At 37.9% G+C, this 12826-nt stretch overlaps 3 protein-coding genes across 3 annotated transcripts; 1 reads left to right on the top strand and 2 right to left on the bottom strand.

The window, feature by feature from the left end:
• Positions 1–478: 478 nt before the first annotated feature.
• On the bottom strand, positions 479–7405 carry LOC136246126 (uncharacterized). Its single transcript, XM_066037584.1, has 2 exons — positions 7344–7405; positions 479–4629 (listed from the first exon to the last, which is right to left on the bottom strand). The coding sequence occupies exon 2, from the start codon at positions 4612–4614 to the stop codon at positions 664–666; it is 3951 nt and encodes a 1316-aa protein (XP_065893656.1). The 5' UTR covers positions 4615–4629; positions 7344–7405; the 3' UTR covers positions 479–663.
• Positions 7406–7453: 48 nt separating this feature from the next.
• On the top strand, positions 7454–8800 carry LOC136246130 (uncharacterized). Its single transcript, XM_066037588.1, has 4 exons — positions 7454–7727; positions 8026–8182; positions 8263–8397; positions 8537–8800. The coding sequence occupies exons 1-4, from the start codon at positions 7459–7461 to the stop codon at positions 8726–8728; spliced, it is 753 nt and encodes a 250-aa protein (XP_065893660.1). The 5' UTR covers positions 7454–7458; the 3' UTR covers positions 8729–8800.
• Positions 8748–12825, bottom strand: LOC136246132 (uncharacterized). The gene is made up of 3 exons (XM_066037589.1): positions 12591–12825; positions 12437–12539; positions 8748–9226 (listed from the first exon to the last, which is right to left on the bottom strand). Exons 1-3 carry the CDS (start codon positions 12823–12825, stop codon positions 8914–8916), a joined length of 651 nt encoding a protein of 216 aa, XP_065893661.1. The 3' UTR covers positions 8748–8913.
• Between the last annotated feature and the right edge of the window lies 1 nt (position 12826).

Raw genomic sequence — 12826 nt, 5'->3', positions numbered from 1 at the left:
ATATGTAATGGGGGCACATTAAGTTTACCTGTTTTTTAAACTTGTATGCCATTGTATTATATATGACCATGCAATTTTCTACTCCTATTAACAGCTAACATTCCAGTAATGAAATATAACCAGTTAGGTGATAGGATCTAGTTTGTGTGTTCACACACCCACCACATATGTTATATCACAGTAATCACATGTGCCTAACAGTGAGAGAAACAAATTTGGGTATACACACATGTCTATACAGAAGAGTAGATACTGTCAAGCAGTGAATAGATTTAATTGAATCTAATTTGGCTTATCACAGCTACTTTTTAGGATTAAAGTATCATATATTCACCACTCAGTGCTGAAACGTTGTCACAAGTCACCCAAATGTACAGTAACCCCACCCATAAAATGTCAGTCCAATAGTGCATTCCAGAATTCCAGCTGCAGTCCAGTGATTAGACACTACCCACTTTACAATCATTCATATGCTATATATACATACACTGATACAGTTTATATATAATATAAAATTACAGCTCACAAGCTGTACATCAAATGTAACCACCACAAGATATCCTACGTATATATACTCAACACAGTTATGCATATACATACAAACACAAACTTTAATATATTTTTTATAAATTTAACACAAGCACAAAAAAGCCACAGTCTATCCTAAATTTGCTCCAATAAAGATTCCTGTAGATGAGCATAATAGTCATCATTACTGTGCTCTTGACTACCACCATATCTACTCATGTTTGTGGTATTTCTGTCAATAGGTTTGCTAGTAAATAACACATCAAAATTTGCACTAATTCCTTTTGACCTCAACATCTCCTGCAAAGTCTTAATGGTATGCAAGTACCTAGCAGTCTTTTTGATAATATTGTACACATGGAACACCAGTACAAAGCAGAACAACACAAATGCCACAGAACCCAACACATTCACAGCAATGTTCACTTCAGCATAACCTGATGAGCTGGGATAGATGTACAAAGTGATTACGGATAGCAAAATAAAAATTCCCATAAAAATTAAATCCAAAATGTTGATTATTGTGTTTTTGAATGGACGAATATAAGCTTGTACAATGGCAAATGCCAAAACTGCTATTACAACAGATAGCAGTAGTGCTTCTTGGTAAGAACGTATGATGCTTTCCATTGTGGACAAATATATTAGAACAATCATTCTTGCCCCAAACCAGTAGCGATATTTGCCTTTGAATGGTGCATAAAAGCAATCAAAAAGTGGAAAGAAATAACTGAGTCTTTTAGATCGTAAGACAACAGTTGGAAATGTCATAGCTAACGCTAATGGAAGTATAAACACCAGTATAAACACAATCCCAATTAGGAACAATATTACATGTGTGCCGTGTAGAAACTCTACATTGGGATCTGGATACCATACTGATATTTTCTGTAAGTCAGTGTAGTTACTATCTGCTGATGAATAATAAATTGTCGTGGAAGAAAATGCACTAATTGTGGTACGTAGCAGTTTAGAATAAGACAACAAAATGAGAGTAGCCAATACTGGAAGGACTGATGAAGATGTGACCCTTCGACTACGGAAATAATATCGTCCCAAGTAGACTATGATTGATATCAGCAGCCACAGGTAGATGGGGAACACAAACTGCAATCCTGTCTTGCCAATTTGAGTCATCTTATCATAAAAACACACTTCAAATCCTAAATCTAAATTGAGAAGAGATATGAACACTCTCAAGAACAAAAAGTCAGACCTTTCAGTGTTGAAAAATAAATGTTCATTTATGCTGACAGCATTACAGAAAAATATTAGTCCATTAATAGCCCCCAGTGTTACTGTAAACCTTAGGAAGAACAAAATCAGTACTAGAATTATTCCTAGTAAAGCATAGAGGATAATGGTAGCCAGCCAAATATTACTGCACTTCTTGCAAATATTAGAGCCAAACACTTTGCTGAGGTTATCAACACAACCTCCACACACTCGTCCTGCATGAGAATTGATACAGAGAATATTCTGATCTTCTAATGTGAAGTTTGCTAGTGAGTCATCACAGTAAGTGGGTATGCATAAGCTAGTGTACTCAATTCTGTCATCATTTGTGGCTAACCATGATCGTAAATCTAGACGTCTGATCATCCCAGAAACAGGATTACACTGAAAATCATCTCTGATTTCTGACTCCATGAAGAACTCACCACAAGCACAGCCATACAAGCCATTCTCATATTTCTGAATACTGAATCCAGTTGGGCAATCATCAAACGTAAAATTAAAGTCATGATTTGAACCTGGTATAACTGAAAGACGTAAATTTCCATATTTTGGCAGGGTTGTTTGTAGTCCATATATTGTGAAATCAACTGGTGTACATTGTCTATTGACGATAGAAAATGGCCTCTCATTCTGATCACTATCTAAAGCTAAATGTCCACCTGACGTTTCATTGTAGTAAACATCACTATAAAGAGTCTGTGTGAATCCAATAGAACCAACTACATCCAGTGTCACTAGGCTAATTGTAAATGATCTTCCAGCAATAACAGGTGAGTCTAGTTTCAGTGTGTTATTAGCTTCTGCAGCCAAACACTTTCCACTTTCGTAAGTGCCATTATCATAACAGGGACATGGTAGGTAAGCCGACACAAAGAGGTGTTCACTAGCTGAGCCTTCTGGTACAAATTTAAACACATTGCGATACACAGATGATCTAGTACCATTCACTACAGGAGTTTCTAAACCAAAGTTAAGTTGTGTTATTGTGTACGGGTAATAGAAGCATACATAGAATACATTAGCGTAGATGGATTGCAGTATACCAGATGAACCTGCAGTATTGTTTTCAAAAGTAATATTGAGATTAAGATCACCAATTCTATCTAGAGTGAGTATTGGATCAGTTGTGTTTGGTCCTAGAAACTGTATTGGACATGTAACCAGATTGATTGTGAATGAGATAATATCCAAAGCGCCGCCATGTACCATGGCATAGTTGTGGCCGAAATATACATGAGCACCTTGATAAAAGTAAACAATAGTGTTGATAACATCAAACGCACCTCCATGATTCCCCACATTATACAGGAATTCCACTGAACCAGATACCTCAATGGAGGAGGAGTGCCCATAGAAAACTGATGGCTCATTGTTAGTAAAACTGCAGTGCTCACTACAATTAAGTATAAACAATGAAATTTTAGCAGAAAAAACACCAGTGATGTATTCACTGGAAGCATGCAGCAAAGAGGAGCTTGGTGAAATAGCATTGTGGTGTGCATTTATATTAATTAAAAAAACACTTAGTCCACCTGATGATGTAAATCCATTATCAATAGCATACACTGCAGCTCCAGCATCAGCAACGTTCCCAATAAAATTACATAGTTCAACTACAATGACAAGTGATACAGTGTCTGAAGATATTCTATCAAAATGCAAAGCAGCCCCTAGCCTGCCACCAAGGTTAGTAAAGTCACATTGTAAAACTCCAAGAATGACTTCAATTTCAGTTGTAACCACTAAAGGCTCTATTCCAGGTGCGTTTCTAGTCATTAAATGAAAAAACGATATTCCACCCCTAGTTAAATACCCACTGTTGACTGCAAAATCTAAAGCTGTTTCTTCATACTCAAAATGACATTTTTCAAAGAATGTTGTGCCCCTAATACTTGATACAGAAGTGACTATTGAACTACCAGCAAGACTTCCATAATTGTTATAAAATAATGAATTGCTAATTTCAGTTTTCACATCATATAATTTCTGTAGATAGTAAATTGAGATCCCACTAGCTCCTTGCAGTGGTACTGGTAGTTGGTAGAATCCAGTGGCAGTCAACTCAATAAGAATAGCTAATTGTTTGTCTGGAATAAGATTTCTATTGTTGAGAAACACAGACTGGTCAATTGTTAAGACTGTGTTAGCTTCATCAACAGTACCTACCTCAATATTGTCATGATAGACAATTAGAATACCACTTCCTGAGCAATAAAAAGTAGCCGTATCAATACTGAAATCATAATTGTCACAAGCTGGATCATTATCAAATGTAGTGTTAATAATACGGACAGTAGACAATGTAACATTTCCTATTGTGTCTACAGTGACAATACCATAACCAAGAGTATTGAGCAGGATGAGATCAGTGACTCTCACATCTTTAGCATAGTAAAACATTACTGCAGATCTGAAGCCAGCTCCAAAATGGATAGCTGGAACAATGGTATAGAGTGTCTGATTAATGATGTTGCTCACCACATCACCACAGCCTACCATTTGAATACCCTCAATGGTAACATTGCATACTCTCAAAAAGACAATACCAAATGGTCTATCACATGTACAGTTAAACACTGTATCATTTGATGAGTTACCAATAATTCTTATGCTGGTCTTGTTCTCTAGTATACAGTCTGATTGTCTTCTGAATGTGTACTGATCTGGTGAAACTTGAATGTCAATAGTTGTGTTTGTTGTCAAACAGTTACACAAGAAATAGTCCAGTGGTCCTGTACAGTTTCCCTCTGAAATACTATCATTGCTGCTCCGTACTAAAACAGCATCAGCTGCTCTTGATATAAAAGAAAGCAGTACTAGAGAACCAACAAGGAGCATCGTTTCCATGTCAGCCTCCTTATACTGTAAATAAACATTTGATAGTTACAATTATATATCTGGAAATGTATCATTATATTATATTATTATATAACCACAAGTTTATTATATTTTTATGACCACATGTACAAAGTACCAGCACTGTTCTATCACAATGTCATATCAATGAAATGTGAACAGCAAATTCGATCAAGGGACTAAATAAAAGTCATACCATAATTTGCCTTATTATAAGCAAAATCTACGTATGATATTTGATGCAGACATACTATGATCACACAATACCATAGTACAGTAGGCACTCGATTATCCAGACACTTAATTATCTAGATCCTTGATTAAAACAGTGCGAATGACCATTTTATTAGAGTATTTTGACAGTTATTGTATGTTCTATTAGAGTAATTGGACAGAACTCTGTATACAAATTCACTTATCCAAACAAATTCGCTTATCTGAAAACTGACATTTGTGGTACACAGGTGTTCGGATAATGGAGAACCCACTGTACTGTATAGTAGGGATCACAAAGGTTTGCACTATCCCACAAAAATATTGACTGGAAATCAGCCCCACAATAGGCAGTATGGCCATGGATTTGGCAGGTCAGTGTTTTGACAAAATCAAAATAATCATGTGATCTCTTGAAAAGAATTGTTAGTTTAACTGCAGACTCTAAATATTGTCCTCTAATAGAACAGTCTTATAAACTCTAATAGAACAGTCAGTTCTAGCTAAAATGGTTTATAATTTTTTGACCTTCATTACTAGAGGGGAAAACATATGATTAATTTGGCATGGCCTGTTGGTTAGGTGTAATCCAAAAGTATTTCCAAAATGCTTCCAATAAGTTGCTACAATATTGAAGCACATGTTTTGTGATACATTTATATCCTCATAATCTCTGTCACTATTCTTTCCTTTAATACACTGTTACTAATGATGCACTGTGATACTCTGTTACTAATGATGCACTGTGATACGCTGTTACTAATGATGCACTGTGATACGCTGTTACTAATGATGCACTGTGATACGCTGTTACTAATGATGCACTGTGATACGCTGTCACTAATGATGCACTGTGATACGCTGTTACTAATGATGCACTGTGATACGCTGTCACTAATGATGCACTGTGATACGCTGTTACTAATGATGCACTGTGATACGCTGTTACTAATGATGCACTGTGATACTCTGTTACTAATGATGCACTGTGATACGCTGTTACTAATGATGCACTGTGATACTCTGTTACTAATGATGCACTGTGATACGCTGTTACTAATGATGCACTGTGATACTCTGTTACTAATGATGCACTGTGATACGCTGTTACTAATGATGCACTGTGATACGCTGTTACTAATGATGCACTGTGATACGCTGTTACTAATGATGCACTGTGATACGCTGTTACTAATGATGCACTGTGATACGCTGTCACTAATGATGCACTGTGATACGCTGTTACTAATGATGCACTGTGATACGCTGTTACTAATGATGTACTGTGATACACTGTTACTAATGATGTACTGTGATACTCTGTTACTAATGATGTGATACACATAACAATGCAAGGGAAAATCTTGAATGAATCCTGTTCACTGCAAAGTGCAGATTCGTTGTGAAATGAGACAACCTCCTATACCTCTGATAATGTTTATAGAATTTTACAAGCAAGAGTTCGTGTCAAACTGCAGTGTCTCGCCACTGTGTTTGTCAAATTAAAGGAAGATGGTAGATCACAATCTTGCTGCTAATGTCATTTTGGATAGTATATCAAGTTTTGTGTTGGGTCAGACAATTCAACTGACAGCAGAGTATTGAGTTGTTGTGGCAAACTGTTGTCATTCATGCACAGAAAAGCTGCAATATCACTGTAATGGTGAAGCGTTTAATAATGGTGTACAACTCTGTTACAACTTCAGCACTGCATGGATTGAAACAGGTTAAAATAAAAGTCTACGTATGCGATAAAAACGTAGCAAGATGACAAAGATAAAAGTTGATCAATTGTTACTCATCCCTGCTCGCATCTCTTTTTACCCCACCACCTGTAATTTCGTTATTGTTGTTATTAATGACATGCACACTTATTTTAATGTTAAGAAGGCTGGCTATCATTTTACAACACAGCAAATGTCACCTGCACCTCAGAAACGGTGGTAAATGTAGGTACTGCTAACCTTTATAGTAACAGACAGCGTGATATGGATTACTTAATGAATAATGAAAATGACCTTCCGCCCACATGGAAATCCGAATTTTTGTGGATGAGAAACAAGTGATCAAGTTTGCCTGGCCAGGGCCTGGCCTAATAGTAATGAACCCCCCACCTGCACATCGCTATGTCTCACCACCTGGTATTTCACCATTATTTCATCATCTCAATGTTTCAGTACTGAATGCATGGATGCAATAACATAGCTGGAGCATTGGGCTTTCACTGAGCCAACTTACCATCCGAACCCACATTGGTTTAGGTATTATAGTGACCTAAAAGCGCTTAACTTGGTGCTTCCAATGCCACACACATGCGCACTACAAACTGCACAACAGGGCAGGGAAAGTGGTTAAAGGGTCCACCAGCTGCAGGCCCAACTCCTTTCAACTTTCACCCCACGCAACCATCTTAATAGGGCAAAAGTAGAATCTCGACCGCTCGCAGCATAGTTCGAAGAGACACATACATTAGATGCGGAACAAAAACTAAAATATTGAGTTCTTACCCAGGAATGATTTGCAGTGATGCTGGTCCTAGCGAACGGGACGCCCGGAACGGAATGACGTAACTGACCTTCTATCAAATTTTCGCGCACATTACGAAGAAGGGCATGACGTCATATGAAGCAAAAAATGCATGTGTCTAATATCTTCAAGCAGCTTAGTCATCGTGCTCAAAGTGCTGTAGTAAGCAGCAGCAGCAGCAGAATGGCGGAGTTCATCCCTAGCAGGTCATCATGGGAGTGGAAGACTCAGCTTTACATGGAGCAAGAGGGCAAGGAATGGCCTAGTGAGGGTAGACACGTTTTAGCTCAATACGACGATCAAGGCGTAGTCGTATACCAGGCCTACTGTCCCGAGATAGCAAAATATGCAACCGATAACCAGAGGTATTGCTAGAGATAGCACAGAAAGACTGTCTATATCTATGTTGAATCTTGTGTTGAATTGTCTATTAAATCAGGTACTATTAACCTGTGTAAAATGGCTTGCCACTTTAGTATAAATCCTCAAGTGTGTCATTATGCAAAGTTATCTGGCCAGCTACTTAGGGAAATTTTGGTCCAACTAAAGCAGCTAAATGTAGACCGACTTTACTGTATTGCCATTTGGCAAAGCTGTTCTTACATACAAGAGTGTTTATACAAGTATACAGCAAAACTACACGCGTTGTCTTCTCTTCTGTAGATTTGGTGGTAGTAAGTTTTCCTTCACTCGGATGTCATGGATCAAGACAAACTTCTTGTGGATGATGTACCGATGTGGTTGGGCCACCAAACCAAATCAAGAACGCATCCTAGCCATCCGTATAACCCATGAAGGTTTTAACACAATTTTGTCACAGGTTTGTGTGTGTGTGTGTCAGTGTAGTGACATAAGTACTAGTTGTATGTGCAATGTGTATATCACAATTTGATTTTGCAGGCACTAACAGGACATGATGAAAAGGAGAGAGGAATGAAGGATAAATCTGATGTCCGGTTACAGTGGGACCCTGATCATCTGCCTAATGGAGAGTCTCACAAAAGGAGAGCCATACAACTCGGTATGAGAAACAAGGTATGTTGTTTGTCTGGTGGTATCTGTCGTGCAATTCTACAAAAAACATCAAATTTTATTAGTGTTACTTCTTGTTCAGCCATTTGATGCAAAAATCAAAAATTGACATCTCTGACAACACACTGTTTCACTTTCATAGATGTTGGAGAGGTATTCCAATGAATGGATACTCGACGTTAAAGACATAACATCTTTTGTCACTGAACAACACAAGATTGTCCAGTCAGGTAACCTTGACAACCTCCTTGTAGCCAGTGAGAGACCATACCCAGTCAAAGATATTAACATAGCCAAACAACTAGGTCTTGGAACAGCAGAAACAATAACATAGGGTTATACTACATGATGAATAATGTTTATTATTTTTAATTTTGCAATAAAATAAACTTCACAGTTCAAACAATGGACAATTACACATACTAAAGATTGGTTGACTGAAAATAAGTGAATACTAGGATAGCGAAAGGATGAAATGGTATATATACAACATGATCACTACAGGCTGTAGTAGAATAGTTACGTTTGATTCATAGGTCCATTGCTGATAAATACTCTTCTTTCTCTTGAACTATGCAACAATCGTTTTTGCTCTTCTATTAATGCTCTGTAACGTTTTCTTCTGTTCGCTTTATACAGTTCAATTCTTTTCTGTTCTTCTTCATCATCAGATAAACTATTCTCCCATCTCAAACTGGCCATAGAACTGATGCAGTGTTCAAGCATCATGTCGGTCTTTGATGATGAGGTAGTGGTGTGAGATGAGACACCTGAGGCTGATGATGCTGGTCTTATTGGTGAACATGATGTACACTGGAGTGGCTCTAAGTTTCTATGAATAATACATAAGTATAATTTCGAATACTGCAACAACAAGGACTTGTGATTACTGAAGACTGTTTTAGCATCTTTTCAATCCCTTCTTACATGGTATAATTATGTGTGCTGCATGACTTTCATGCACACACACACACTCACATCTGTAAAACACATTACAAAAAGTTCTTGTGTTTGGTAACTGCTAACACGCTTAACAGCACAGCGGTGGGACAGCGAAACTTACACTAAAAATGATTACTCAGTAAGACGTTAGCAGTAATCAATACTTGACAAGGCACCTATATGATTGATGATCTCTTTGCATACATGCATTCACAATACTAATAGAAAAGCCATTAGCTGCAATTTACAATGATACAGTGTGTCCTATAATGAAATGCTGGTAATTTTGTACCATTCAGATTCTAGGAGTTAGAGCAGGCAAGACCCCCATAAAAGCAGTTTCACAGGTCACATGAATACATTTCTCCCACACACCCTCAAACACATCCACACCCTTAAACATACCTGTATACCATCACCTCCCCAAACACATACATCTCCTTTCCAAGCTAATTTTTTTTTGGGCACACTTTCATCATTAATTTTATAAAGTTAAAGGGAATTGATTCCATGAATAGTTATCACGTCCTCTACTACAGTATCGTATGAGACCAACTCTCATGATTCTAGTAGTCCAAAGTTAGGGTTGGGGTTTGGGTTCAGCTTTACCTCTTTAAAAATCATTGCATTACATTAAAATGGTCAAAAATTCAGGGTGCTGGCAGCAGTAGCACAGTGGGTAGGACTCTGATGACTTGTAAAAAGTAGTGAGATCTAGCTCAGAATATGAAACTTTTTTCTTCATGTTAATGCCCAAAAAGATATGCCCTTCCCAAACACATGCACACACATACACAAATGTTAGGCCACACAATGTAAGTCTACCAGCATCAACAGCTTCTGATTGTTGATAGCTACCTGCTGATTCTCTGGTAATAAATTTGAAACGTGTTTCATACTTACTGGTTGTCACTAGAAGTGTCCCAGAATAAACCACATGTTGTGCATGTGCACACGCACTACACGTACCATAACAAGGTATCAATAATATTATGATAAAGAACTGAGACATGCATGTGGTATGATTCGTTCAAATGTGACACAGGTAATGGGTACTAGTGGTGATGACTTCCTTGAAATACTGTGTGTATAAGACTAATGGAGAACAATCAATCAGACGATGAAGGTAAATAACAGCATATTGCTAATTTTCATGGCACACAAGGTTTGAAAATAGCCAGACAAAAACTAGGTAGTTTCAATGTATCATACAGTACTACAGGGATCACGGGGGTTAGCACATTCTCACAGAAAATACAAGCCAGAAACCATCCTCACAATATCTTATGGTGACTTGGCAGTATTGGTTGGGTATAACCAGCTCAAAAGTGCCTCCAGTGCCATCTGAAATGATACTGCTACACAAATTTTTATTTAAAAACTATTCAGTGGAATTTTCTACTGACTGATTACCTGGTGTCTTCAGACAACCATAACTTAATAATGGCTAAGACTACGAGCGTGATTTTTTCACTGTTCGACATTACTTCAGCCAAACAGGTGCCTTTTGGCATACTGCAGTACATACAATGCACGCTCCAAGGATTTTATCTTTGCTGACAGTGAAAGGTGTTGATTCTCAGTAGCACCATGTGATGGCTTCCCTATGTTTGTAATAATAGTCCAAGTTTTTTATTGTAACTGGATTGATTGCAGAGGTTCTTCTCATAGTGTTCTTCGACTGTAACGCTGTGTAATGGGCTGAAAACGAAGCGTAATGGCTACTTCACTATTTCAGTGATGGATAGTTGGGGGGTACATTTAGACAATAAGCCTGGCACTGTTCTCCCTAATGTGGCATGCATTGGTTCACCAGTCAAAACAATGTTACAAAAAATGTACATAGACCCTAAATAGTAAAACAACCACAATATGAAGCAGGACAAAACCTCAATTGTAAAAAGCAAAAATCACTAATCATTTGTGGCCTATTTTCAACACCACAAAACCACTATACTAACTAAACTGGTAAGATGGGATATGTACACCAGTGGTATGTACCACAAAGTGTCACACCACATCTCATACTGCTCAGCACTATACAACACCAATTCAGCTACAATATATCACAGTCACAATCTGATTTGTAAGAGTCTAATGTATGACTCTTTCATGATCCCAAGTGTATTTGTACAGTAGTATTAAATATAACACCCCATTTAGGTTACTTTCAACTTGGGCCAACCCGGGCTATCAAACTCAGTTCACATACTGCTTAACAAGTGGGCTAGGTATTGCACGTGCCAAAAAATAATGAGTTTATAACAAGTGCACAGTGTATAATAAGCCATTTATTGTTTCAGCACTTAATAAAACTTGTAGCGATGAAACAAAGACAAACGGCTGTACGCTGTTATACTTGCTGTATTATAGCCAGCGGGTGCTCCTTTTGCTAATGTCAGTAGAACAAAACTGTTTAGAGTCTACTAGAGGCTTGCAGTATGTCACATCGTTGCCATGCATGCTTCTAGGACTTTTAGAAGCTAGGGATCATGAACAATGGAACTGTATACTTTCTCACACGGTTCTCACAACACTATGCAAGCACAGACGTAAGCTTGCATTATCTGAATCACTGTGCATATATAGACATCATATTGATGCCTTATACTTGAAATAATTAGGTTGCACTGCTTAGAAATACGAGCTGTGCAGCCAATCAAATTACAGAGGTATGGTAATGGATAATGAGCATTAGGTAAAAACTACCTCATGGCAATACACATGTGTGTAGTGTATGTTTTGTGGTTTGACGTGTGCAGCATACAAAACAACATACGTCATCTCTTCTATAGCAGCAAAATAATATAATTTCTGGCAATGTAACACAAAAGGGGACATCACTGATGACATAATACATCATACATGCACACATACATGATTGAGTATTTTATCACTGATCGCAAATTCTGGTAGAAAGACCACAATTGTTAAAGTTCCATGCCTTATGGTAACAGCAATAAACTGATTTGGCGTACAACAGAAAGTTTACAATTGGGCACTTTGTTTGTGTGCAATAGAAGGGAATTAAACCAATTAACAAAATCTACTAGTGACTTGGTGATGAATCACACTTCAACTAAATGAACACAGCACTTACCGGGTAATCACATCTGGTTTGCGAAACAGTTCCTTTTCAAATGAGCGACTCACTGGCGGTTGTAGGCGCGGTACGGGAGGCGACCCTTGCGTAACACTTCCACCTACATGAATCAGCTTGATAAACCATTTATAGACATTTAATTGAAACTCACTTGTTAGTTTAAGCGAAGGTAGATGCACCTTAGCTGGCGAGGAAGCTGATTTCTTCATCGCAGCTGAAGACTTGGGTGGTGTGGAAGCCCGAGTGACTGGCTTCTTTTTCTTCCGCTTGGAAAGCTTCGCGCCGTTTTCTTTCCTTCCCCTAACCATCATCCCATCGCTACTATTACTCTTCGACATTGTTACTGGCTTTCGCCTCCGCGTCGCTGTCGGAACCTTGGAATCCATT

This window comes from Dysidea avara, chromosome 15 (genome assembly GCF_963678975.1).
Source record: "Dysidea avara chromosome 15, odDysAvar1.4, whole genome shotgun sequence".
Classification (NCBI taxonomy): Eukaryota; Metazoa; Porifera; class Demospongiae; order Dictyoceratida; family Dysideidae; genus Dysidea; species Dysidea avara.
The sequence above is the reverse complement of the archived record's forward strand: the minus strand, read 5'-3'. Positions and strand labels throughout refer to the sequence as shown.